The sequence below is a fragment of the Lepus europaeus genome, chromosome 2 (genome assembly GCF_033115175.1).
Source record: "Lepus europaeus isolate LE1 chromosome 2, mLepTim1.pri, whole genome shotgun sequence".
NCBI classification, from domain to species: Eukaryota; Metazoa; Chordata; class Mammalia; order Lagomorpha; family Leporidae; genus Lepus; species Lepus europaeus.
Window position 1 is genome coordinate 19,514,913 of NC_084828.1, and position 12,451 is coordinate 19,527,363.

The window sequence follows — 12,451 nt, forward strand, 5'->3', positions numbered from 1 at the left end:
GGATAGCAGGTAAAGCCACCTCCTGCGATGCTGGCATCCCTTTGGGTGCCAGTTTGAATCCCAGTAGCTCCACTTCCAATCCAACTCCCTGCTAATGTGCCTGGGAAAAGCAGCAAAGATGACACAAGTGCTTGGGCTCCTGCTACCCACGTGAGAGGCCCAGAAGAAGCTCTGGGCTCCTGGTTAAAAAAAAAAAAAGATAGCGTTACAAATCACATTTCCGTAGAATGAATGTTAGGGTACTTCCAACTTCAGAATCAGTGTCCAAAGGAGCCAGTAAAGGCGTTTTTACTGAGATAGCATGCCATGGTTTTTACATTAGTAATTCTTCAGGGAACGTTGAAAAATTACTGAACATTTTGAAAAGGAAAACAGCTAAAACCAGTTGGAATGGGCAATAAAATGACAACCCGATTTTGTGCTATTATTATTTCATATATGTGGAAAGCAATCATGCAATTATCCAACTTCTGAAAAGCAGTAATAACTCCATATAAACATTGATTCCCAATGGAATCATCCACAGGAATGTGTTACCTTCAATAATAACACAAAATAGTTGTGTGTGTGTGTGTCTGTCTGCATTGTTCAAAGTAATTTAAATTTAATTTACATTCAATCCTCTGCCAACTTGCTGATGTGTTACCATTATCTCCACTCTTAAGAATTAGAAACTATAACAGTGTCACTTCATAGTCCAAATTGCTTTTCTTTCAGAAAGGTAAAGTTTGAATGCTGCAAAGAAATATGGCATATTTACTCTATTTGTAAAAGACACCTGCAGTGCTGCCTTCCCATGGACGTGGACGCTGCCTTTCGAAGACTTGAGCTGCAAGAGGATGATTATGCAGGTTTGAACAGGCTCAATGACTCATACTCTTCACTTTGTCCCTCTGTTGTAATTCATCACTTAGCATCCATCAGTTGCAGTTTTTATGTACACTGTGGACAAGGCAGAGAATGAAAGGACTCTTTTATCTCTGAGACACACCTGGTCCCAGTGGCCACCTTCACCTATTATCTCCCAAGTTGACTTTCACCTGCATATAAGAAACCACTATAAATTTTCCATGGATGCTCTATATTTCCCTTTGACAATGATGAAAGAATGAGTCAGTGTTTATAGGGAAAAGATAATGAAACAGTACACTTGAGAAAGGATGTACACTTCTAACTAATTTTTCAGGGACAGTCACGAATGCTAGTAAGTGTAATAGAACAAACAATAAAAGTTGACACAGCTGTCCCTCCTAGCTACAGTTTTGCTTTCCAACGTTTCAGTTACCTGTGGTCAACCTTGGTCCGAAATTATTGAGTGGAAAAATCCTATAAATAATCCATGAGTTTTAAATCGCACACCATTCTTAGCAGTGTAATGAAATCTTGCACCAGCCCATTTTATCTCACCCAGGACATGAACTATCACTGGTCATCTAGCTCCATTCCCTGTGCTACTCTCCTGTCAGTCACTGAGTCTATCAGATCTTGTGATTAGATCAGTTGTCATGGTATCATAGAGCTTATGTTCAAATTTCCCTTAATTCATTTTATAATGGCTACAAGGGGCAAGAGTGGTGACACTGGCAATTAAGATAAAGTAAAGAGAAGCCAAAAGTGTTTCCTTTGAGAGAAAAGATAAAATAACAATAAAATATTAGAGAGATCACATTCACATAATTTTCATTATAATATATTCTAATTAGTCCATTTAGCCATTTTGTTAATTTTTTATTGTGTTCAAGTTTATAAATTAAACTTTATCCTAGATATGTATGTATAAGAAAAGACATGGCATTTGATACTATCGGCAGTTTAAGACAGATCTTGGAACATATCCCTTGCAAATAATGGGTTGATTATTGTATCTAAATATTTCTTTTGAATTCATTGTTTACTTCATTGTTACATATTTTTAGAAGCTCGGAATCACTGAAGAATTTTAAGAGAAGCATATAAATATTAAAATAGTAAGCTAGACAATATGTCAGGCTAGATATGACTAACTTTAAAATGAGAAAATAATGGTTTTTCAGATAATTCTATACAAATATTAGATTTCTATAGTAATTGTGTTATTGTTTTCTGCTGCTACGACAAAATATCTGAGATGGGATAGTTATCATAAACAGGAATTTATTTGGTTCAAAGTTCTGGAGGCTCGGTAATCCACATGCATGTCATTGGCATCTGAGAAAAGCCTTCATGCTGCATCATCCCATGGTGGAAGGTAGAAAGGCAAGGCAAAGTGACAGCAAGAAAGCAAGAGGAGCCAAACCCACTCACTCACTCACTCTTTTTTTCTCTTTCTTTCCTTCCTTCCTTCTTTCTTTCTCTCTCTCTCCCTTTCTTTCTCTCCCTTTCTCTCTTTCTCTTTCTCTTTCTCTCTTTCTTCCTTTCTTTCTCCCTTTCTCTTTCTTTCTTTCTTTCTTTCTTTCTTTCTTTCTTTCTTTCTTTCTTTCTTTCTTTCTTTCTTATGGAAGCTGGGCTGAGGAAAGAGCTTTTCAACTGAGAGCCTACAAAATCTGTGGCTCTGACCTGGGAATCCTTCAACTCCAGGGCAGTTCCATTTCCAGTGACCCAACTCTTGGCTGACAGAGCTGCCAGGGCTCTCCATTAGCTGACTTCTGCTGAAGCCCTGGCTTTCTATATGGAAAACCAATGCAGTTGATTGGCCTGTCGTGTCTCCTTGATGGCAGGTCACTGTGTAAAGCAGCCATTAACTGGCCTGTCGCCTATCTTTACATTGCTTCTGCTGCCTAGCTTCCTCGTCTTCCTGGTTTTTGTTAAAGCAGACCAGAGGAAACCTATAAGAGGATACAAGTCAAGGGGCGTGATCAGTTCCTCTCTAATTTTTAGTGACCTAAACTAGAAATCTAAAGTCACAGGCATGTTCTGATAGTCACTTTTCTATGAGGTAAACAATACCAATGAGGAAAGCTATGTCCTCACTTTAACAAACATGATGACCACCTTATCTATAAAATTTGATGTCATTAGGCTGGCGCCATGGCTCACTAGGCTAATCCTCCGCCTTGCGGCGCCAGCACACCAGGTTCTAGTCCCAGTCAGGGCACCAATCCTGTCCCGGTTGCCCCTCTTCCAGGCCAGCTCTCTGCTGTGGCCAGGGAGTGCAGTGGAAGATGGCCCAAGTGCTTGGGCCCTGCACCCTATGGGAGACCAGGAGAAGCACCTGGCTCCTGGCTTCAGATCAGCGCGGTGTGCCGGCTGCAGCGCGCCTACCGCGGCGACCATTGGAGGGTGAACCAACGGCAAAAGGAAGACCTTTCTCTCTGTCTCTCTCTCTCTCACTGTCCACTCTGCCTGTCAAAAAAAAAAAAAAAATTTGATGTCATTAGTAAAACTTTCTCTCCCGTCCTTTGGTCTTAAAGGGAGGTTTTGCCTGTTTACTGTGTATATGGAAAAATAAATCTAGCTGTGAAGTCATTATTTAAGCTCTCATTTTGGCTATGCTATTATTACAGAAAAGTGTTATCCATCCATTTTATAAGGTCGAAAGATCAAATTGTGCATCCTGGAGAGTCCTTCAGAATAGTATTAGTTTCCTTGTAGAAAATAGAGAAATGAGGGAACAAGCCAGGCTTCCCAGATTGCTTACTAACAATAATAATATCAAATGAAAACTCAGCAAACAATTTGAACTGTTGCATAACAACTTATGAAAACATTTACCAAAAGGTCCAACTCCTTCTAAAAATTTCAAGGCAAGAGTACATGTATTTGACAACATAGCTTAAATATCTAACACACATGTAACTTGTTTGACCAGCAAACTCAAGTACAAACATATACTTGCACCACCACCTTCTGGTGCTGCTTCCCAAGGGGCACCTCAGTAGTTCGCTAGAACTGGAAGTGGAGTTAGGGCTCAAAACCAGGCACTCGGATATGCTTTGTGAGCATTCCACGTGCCAAATGTTTACCACTATGCTTCTAATGTTGGAAAAAATTCTACTCTTCTCTGAAGACTGGAGACATAGGAAAACAATGTTGGCTTCTTAAAATGGATCTTGCTCAGTAGGTTTATTACTTTCCCATACAAACAAAATAACGGTGGACCTACTCCCCCGCTCAGTCCTTCAGACATACCTGAAAGCCAGAGTAACCAGTTTAAGTTCAGTGTGGGCACCTGCCTCTGTGTGACATATACAAGATAATTATTTCAACAACAGATGCATTTCTCTTGGGAAAGAATAAATAACAATATACTTGTACTTATGAGAATCGATGGCTAAATTCATATGAATCAATATAATAATTTTATCTAATTATTTAGATGTACTCATTATTTCAATATTTTATGTAAATCCGCCAGAGTGTTTAGACACTCTATAGACAAATTCTTAGACATATCTGCCAAAATCAAACTAAGGGTTAAATGTCATTGCATCATCTAATGATTTTTAACAAATAGATGATGTGACATAAGATACCTTACAGTGATGACCAAACAAAATGTTGAATAGAAATAAAAGTTAGGTCCAAATGCGTGGGCAGATGGCTCCGGTAGACCTCTCCTGCCGTGCTGCCCCTGTGATGGGGGTCAAATGGGCTGTGGCTCACAACAGGGTCCACCCCAGGCACTGGAGACTTCGCTGGTATACTTTCCCTTTGGGTAGGAATCAGTGTGGATTTCCTTTCATGATTGGTAGACTTGCTAGAAGAAATTGTAACATCGGAAGCTCTGCTCATCATGGGTGAGCCTCTGGACATGGTGTTCTGGTAACTCACGGGAGTCCTCCGAGCACTGGTGTCGTCATAAATGCCCGGGCTCAGCTGTGCTTTGGGAGCTTCGTGAAGTGTGGACCTGAGAACGGAGGGGCCCGAGCTCACCACGGATGTGTGCCGGGAACGCACTGGCTCGCCTGTCTTTACGTCTTCGTATTTTGCCCGTTCCACCACTTTTATGTTCTCTGGCACAATCTCCAACCGAGGCATTCCACGGGGTAGTTTACTAGGCCCCGTGATCAAAGATTTGACATTGTGTTTGATGGCAGATTGACCTGAGTTGCTGTCAAACTTTATTGGTGTGCCCTGGGAAATGGAACCTTCAATTATGGGCCTCGTGCTCTGGACTACTTCTGGAGTCTTCCGGCTCTCCTGAGTTAAAATATCTTGCCATGGGATCTTGTGAATGGAACGCCCCATCTCCTTGATGGTGGTGATGCCATCATATGGTTTGCCTTTGGTAATGGCTCCTTCAAATGCTCTTATGGGAGGACTTTCCCTTTTAATTTGTTTGGGATATTTAAGGCCATCTTCAAAGCTTTCAGTTGTTGCTCTTGGTGTGCCTTGCATTATGGAGCCAGACAGCACAGTCCTTTCTTTGAGGTCAGAATGAGGGCTCCCTCTGGGTAATGCTCGGCATATCAGCCTCTCTAACGGTGCTGATACAGGAGACTCCCTCGTTGACATTCCTTGCTTTATATTTCCTTCCACTGATTCATAGCTTCTTTTTAAACTGATTTCATGAGCTGTTCTTGGACTCCTAGTCCCCTCTCGGGCATTCTTAATATTATCATAGGATAAGATATGTCCACCACTTTTGCCTTCATAAATAACATGGCCTTTGGATGCAGCTTCTTCTCTGCCTTTCTCAGGACTGCTCTCTTCAATGGGCATTCGAGAAATGGATCCCTTCACCAGCGCCTCGGTTGGTATGCCAGCCTGGGACAGAGCCGGGGTACCCTGAGTGATGGAGCCCCGCAGGGATGAGATGCTCTCCACTGAGACTTTGCTGGTTGGAGTTCCCCGAGTTATACTTCCCTCTTGGATGGCTCCTGTGGTACCTCTGACCACACCTTCATGCTGGGCCCTGACCAATAAACCCTCAGGTTGGGAATTTTGGCTTCGCAGAGAAAATTCTTCCTGCTTGATGTAGGGCAAAGCAGCTGATTTGGAGGACTCCTGTTGCCGTGGCAGTCCAAGAGAGATGGATCCCACCGAGGGCTTAGCTGCCTCTTGAGCATAGGCAGCCTGATTATGAGATGTCAGATACGTGCCAGGCGTTCCCTGTGAGATGGAGCCTCCCATGATGAAAGACGGTTTTTTGGAAGCCACTGTGGTTTTGGACGATGGGATGAGGGGTGGTGGCGGCCTGGTTGGTCGAGTTGTTGGAAGCCGAACCCCTTCAGGAAGATTAGTTATCACTTGATGGGGAGCAGGCTGGAGGACTTCCCACTCTCTGTTTGGACTTTTGGCAGCACCACATGGACTGGTAGAACTTCTGCACTCCAAATCCATCTGCTCCTGCCTCTGCCGCTGTTCCTCCAGCAGTGCTGACTCATGCATCGCTTTAATGTGTCGCTGGTAGAGAGCATAGCCACTCACTGGGGTTCCAATTGGTATATTACATAGGGTGCAGGAAACCATTGGTGGGATAACAGCAGCTCGATGCTGAAGCTGAGGCAAGTCTAACGGATTTGGTTTTATTGGAGAGGAGACCAATATAGATCCAGTGGGGTTTAATAATGAAGGCTTTGAATCCAGAGGAAATATTCTTTGCCTCTCTGGCTCTCCATCCACATCTTCATCAGCACTGCATGTGGCACTGGAATCATTGTCTGACTGGGGCTCGGGCTGCTGGGCATCTATCTGCTGGGCCACCCCCAAGTCTTCATCTCTAGGCTCCGTCTTTTCACTGGCTCTCTCCAAGTCTCTTTCTTTGGTATCACCTTCCACTTTAGAAGCATTGTTTTCTGGCACCCTAATTTCAGCATCCACAGTCTGCTTTGGTAGTGGTTGGGGTATCAAGAGTAGAAGCTGCTTCAGTGCTGCGTTCCTGATGGTCTGTGTCCATCGGCTCTGCCGTCTCAGTGCTGACGGTGTCGTTCGTCTGGGTCTCCACACTTTCATTCTCAGCGGGTTTTGTGCTTGGAGCTGCTGAGGAAGGAGATGCACCAGGTGCAGCTGTCTCAGTGCAGGACTCGAGCTCAGCCACGGGCTCAGGGTTTCCTCGCGATGGAGCATTTTCAGTGCTGTCTTCCCCGGGCTTGACAGCTTCAACTTCGCTGTCTTCTGGATTCTCTTCCTCATTGGAGGCTTCAATATCTTCATCCTCCTGAGCAGAAACAGTGCCGTTTCACAGGGCTCTGGACCCTGCAGCTGCTGCTTACCTGTTTCAGAGACAGCTTTCACCAACTCCAGGCTACCCAAGTCAGTATCAGCTGTATGCAATGGAGAATACAAGACAGACAATCTTAAATGATTACATTACCTCACAGCAGATGCAGGTGAACTTGCGCCCTGATGTAGCCAGAGGACTCTCCCCAAGAGAACAGCCACTGGGTCTCCCATACCCACCAACAAGAGGAATCATTGACCTGACCAATATGCCTCCAGCAATTTTAGTGCCTCACCCCGGGGGAACAAGCACTCCTCCCATGGACAGAATCACATATATTCCTGGTACACAGATTACTTTCCCTCCCAGGCCGTACAACCCTGTGTCTATGTCTCCTGGACACCCAACACACCTTGCTGCAGCCGCAAGTGCTGAGCGGGAGCAGGAACGAGAGCGAGAGAGGGAGAGGGAGAGAGAGAGGGAGAGGGAGAAAGAGCGGGAACGGGAACGAGAGCGGGAGCGCATCGCCGCAGCCTCCTCCGACCTCTACCTGCGTCCAGGCTCAGAGCAGCCCGGCCGGCCTGGCAGTCACGGATACGCTCGCTCCCCGTCCCCGTCAGTAAGAGCTCAGGAGACCATGTTGCAGAAGAGACCCAGTGTTTTCCAGGGAACCAATGAAACCAGCGTAATCACACCTTTGGACCCAACTGCTCAGCTACGAATCATGCCACTGCCCGCTGGGGGCCCTTCCATAAGCCAAGGCCTGCCAGCCTCCCGCTACAACACTGCTGCGGACGCCCTGGCTGCTCTTGTGGACGCTGCAGCTTCTGCACCCCAGATGGATGTGTCCAAAACAAAAGAGAGTAAGCATGAAGCTGCCAGGTTAGAAGACAATTTGAGAAGCAGGTCAGCAGCAGTTAGTGAGCAGCAGCAGCTAGAGCAGAAAAGCCTGGAGGTGGAGAAGAGATCTGTTCAGTGTCTGTACACTTCTTCAGCCTTTCCAAGTGGCAAGCCCCAGCCTCACTCTTCAGTAGTTTATTCTGAGGCTGGGAAAGATAAAGGGCCTCCTCCAAAGTCCAGATATGAGGAAGAGCTCAGGACCAGAGGGAAGACCACCACTACTGCAGCTAACTTCATAGACGTGATCATCACCCGGCAAATTGCCTCGGACAAGGATGCAAGGGAACATGGCTCTCAAGGTTCAGACTCTTCCAGTAGCTTGTCTTCTCACAGGTATGAAACAACTAGCGATGCTATTGAGGACATAAGTCCTGCCAGCTCACCTGCACCACCCCAGGAAAAACTGCAGGCCTATCAGCCAGAGATTGTTAAGGCAAATCAAGCCGAAAACGATCCAGGCAGACAGTATGAAGGACCATTACATCACTATCGACCACAGCAGGAGTCACCATCTCCACAGCAGCAGCTGCCCCTTTCCTCACAGGCAGAGGGGATGGGACAAGTGCCCAGGACCCATTGGCTCATCACACTTGCCGATCACATCTGTCAAATTATCACACAGGATTTTGCTAGAAATCAAGTTCCCTCGCAGACTCCCCCGCAACCTCCCACTTCTACATTCCAAAATTCACCCTCTGCTTTGGTGTCAACGCCTGTGAGGACTAAAACATCAAGTCGTTACAGCCCCGAGTCCCAGTCTCAGTCTGTTCACCATCAGAGACCAGGTTCCAGAGTTTCTCCAGAAAATCTTGTGGATAAATCCCGGGGAAGCAGGCCTGGAAAATCCCCAGAGAGGAGTCACGTCTCTTCAGAGCCCTAGGAGCCCATCTCCCCACCCCAGGTTCCAGTTGTGCAGGAGAAGCAGGAAAGCATGCTGCTCTTGTCTCAGCGGGGAGCTGAGCCTTCGGAGCAGAGGAGTGATTCCCGCTCACCAGGCAGTATTAGCTACTTGCCTTCATTCTTCACCAAGCTTGAAAACACATCACCCATGGTTCAATCAAAGAAGCAGGAGATTTTTCGTAAGTTGAACTCCTCTGGTTGAGGTGACTCTGATATGGCAGCAGCTCAGCCAGGAACTGAGATCTTTAATCTGCCAGCGGTTACCACATCAGGCTCAGTTAGCTCTCGAGGCCATTCTTTTGCTGATCCTGCCAGTAATCTTGGTCTAGAAGACATTATCAGGAAGGCACTCATGGGGAGCTTTGATGACAAAGTAGAGGAGCACGGAGTGGTCCTGTCGCAGACTGTGGGAGTAGTGCCTGGTGGCGCCAGCACGTCAGTTGTGACCAGTAGTGAGACACAGAGAGAGGAAGGGGACCCATCACCTCATTCAGGAGGCGTTTGCAAACCAAAGCTGATTAGCAAGTCAAACAGTAGGAAATCAAAATCTCCCATCCCTGGGCAGGCCTACCTGGGAAGTGAACGGCCCTCCTCGGTCTCCTCTGTGCATTCCGAGGGGGACTACCACAGGCAGACGCCAGGGTGGGCCTGGGAAGACAGGCCATCTTCAACAGGCTCAACACAGTTCCCTTATAACCCCCTGACACTGCGGATGCTCAGCAGCACGCCACCCACACCGATCGCATGTGCCCCCTCTGCTGTGAACCAGGCAGCTCCTCACCAACAGAACAGGATCTGGGAGCGAGAGCCCGCCCCGCTGCTCTCAGCACAGTACGAGACACTGTCGGACAGTGACGACTGAACCACACAGACGGGGGACATGGCATGGGGAGGGGCTCGTTCTCGGGTATTTTAATTGCAGGTCAAAAACCTGCCCATATGATTTGTGCCCAGAGACTTTTCAGGAGAGCCAGGGCCATAGATGATGGAGAAATGATGGAAATTCATTTGGAGCATCAAACGGGAAGAAACAGAAAATAGCCTTTGATACGCCGCAATTCAGTGGATTCTAATAGTGGAGGGTTGAAATGTAGAGTTTTTAAAAGTGGACAATTCCTGTTCCTACATCTGTTTGTAAAGAAAACCATAATATCTTTAAATCACTCATGTAAATAGATGACCTTTTTGCAGTGTAAAAAAAAAAAAAGAAAAGAAATAAAAGTTAGAAGACCCTATGCAATAAGCCTCTCTGTACGGTGCACGTTTCCTTTTGGATTTCAGATTTATTCTCCACCCTTGCCTACATCTCTACTCTGAGGCATGGACTACCTCAATGGGTTTTTTTCATCCATTTTCTTCTACTTGAATTTGGCCAATGGTGAGCCCATGCAGGAGATCAGAAGTAAAAAAGAATGTGAGGACAAGGCATTTTCTTTAGATATTTATGTGGATGGTGCCTCTCAAACAAGTCTCAATTCCCCCAATATGCTTTCCGCAAGCAGCTGTTTCTCCTAGTCTTTGTTCATTTAGCCCTAGGGTTAGTAGAAGTTCCCCATTGAAACTAGTCCTGCCATACAGCATTACCTCCTATAGTTTCCATCCTCTCTTCCCATTACCAAGTCTGAGTCTCCAGCTGTATTTTGTACCAAAGTCCTGATTGAGACACTTTCATTTTGCTTTTTTTAAGTCTTTGTGTCAGTAATTTAATATATTAAAATAGACAAAAGTTCCTTCTCATCTGCTCTAGGTTTATGTTTTATGTATCTATTGGAGTAGGCAGACAGAACTGACGTTCCAGCTTTACCACTAACTCAGAACAGTAAAGAATTCTCCAGGGTTATACTTCCCTTACCAATGAAATGAGGGTGTTGCAATGAAACTCTCTAAGATCATCTCTAGCTCTGTGATCCTATGAGAGACTAACAAATGACTATATGGCGGCTTTCAAGATTGAACAAGCCAACCAGAAGAATCCCATAGACTCTTAGAGCTTTAAACAACCACAGGAATATTTTACTGTTATATCATTCTTTCTTTGCTGAGGAATCGGAGCAGAGACATCAGATTTGCTCAGAGTCAGTGCTAGTGAATCATGTTAGTGGCAACCTTTGGATAGACTCAAGTCATTTGATTCTACCTTCCACCCCACTCTCTATTTTCATTTTATTTAACCAACAAATAGTACTTAAGATGTACCAAACATTATTATAATCTCTTTCAAAAATGTCCATATTTAATTGTATTAACAGGTGAGAAAACTGTTTCATAGGGAGATCAAGAATCTTCAGGATCAGATGATTAATAATGACAAATAAATAGAGCAGTGTGATGCTAACATCCTTGCTTTTGTACACTGCACTTTTCCACTTCTCTACACAATTGCTGGCTCAGATTGTTATTGCCACACACTTTCCAAAAAAAACTCAGAGCATTGCATACGCTGATGACTCTCTTTAAAAAAAAAAAAAAAGATATCTTTATCTGAAAGTCAGAGTTACACAGGGACAGGGAGAGACAAATAGATATATCTTCCATCCACTGGTTCACTCCCCAGATGGCTGCAATGGCCAGTGCTGGACCAGGCTGAAGTGAGAAACCAGAAGTTTCTTCCAGTTCTCCCACGTGGGTGATGGGGGCACCAGTACTTGGACCATCTTCCACTGCCTTTCCCAGGTCATTAACAGGGAGTTGGGCCAGAAGTGGAGCAACTGGAACATGAACCAGTGTCCACATGGGATGCCAGCATCACAGGCATCAAATTTACCTGCTATGCCACAACGCTGGCCACTAATGACTACCTTGGACATAGCTGACTCCATGTCATTCTTTAAGTTTCACTTTAAATACTAAGCCATAAGATAAAGCCTCCCTGAAAAATTGATCTGAGTTGATCTCCAACTCTAGGTCCATTATTATGAATCATTATGTCATATGTTCTACCTTTATAGAACTTATCTCAAGGTATAATTAAATATGTGTTTATTTATTTGCTTATTTTCTGTCCTCTCTCTCCACTGGACTGCAAACCCTGTGAGAGCAGACAGGGCATATCTGTTTACTGCACAGCTCTATACCCAGGACCCAGTATAGGCACTGAATAAGAAAATGTATTGAACTGACTAATGTGTTTTACAAAACTACAAGCTAGCAAGTAGAACATAGTGCATAAAAGTTCTAATTAGAGCAAAGTGGGCTTTACATCCTAGGTTCTTGAGTTCAAAATGATCATCATAAGAAGCTGTCTCCTAGGGCCGGTGCTGTGTTGTAGCAGGTAAAGCCCTGGCCTGCAGTGCCAGCATCCCCTATGGGCACCAGTTCAAGTCCCAACTGCTCCACTTCCAATCCAGCTTCCTGCTGATGCTCTGGGAAAGCAGCAGAGGAAGGCCAAAGTCCTTGGACATAAGTGCCCATGTGAGAGACCCTGCCTCCTGGCTTTGGATTGGCTCAGCTCCAGCCATTGTGACCATTTGGGGAGTGAACCAGTGGATGGAAGACATCTCTGTCTCTGTCTCTCTGTCTCTCTCTCTCTTTCTCTCTCTCTCTCTCTCTCTCTCTCTCTGTCTCTCTCTC

At 45.2% G+C, this 12,451-nt stretch overlaps 2 protein-coding genes across 2 annotated transcripts; one reads left to right on the forward strand and one right to left on the reverse strand.

The window, feature by feature from the left end:
• Positions 1-4,452: 4,452 nt before the first annotated feature.
• Positions 4,453-7,093, reverse strand: LOC133750451 (nuclear receptor corepressor 1-like; the record flags this gene model as incomplete). Its single annotated transcript, XM_062180059.1, is given in 2 exon segments — positions 4,453-6,742; positions 6,744-7,093. Coding segments are annotated over 2 exon segments (2,640 nt in total), but the record flags the coding sequence as incomplete, so codon positions are not given.
• A 1-nt stretch (position 7,094) lies between these two features.
• LOC133750462 (nuclear receptor corepressor 1-like) lies at positions 7,095-10,047 on the forward strand (the record flags this gene model as incomplete). Its single annotated transcript, XM_062180065.1, is given in 1 exon segment — positions 7,095-10,047. A coding segment is annotated over 1 exon segment (2,649 nt), but the record flags the coding sequence as incomplete, so codon positions are not given.
• Between the last annotated feature and the right edge of the window lie 2,404 nt (positions 10,048-12,451).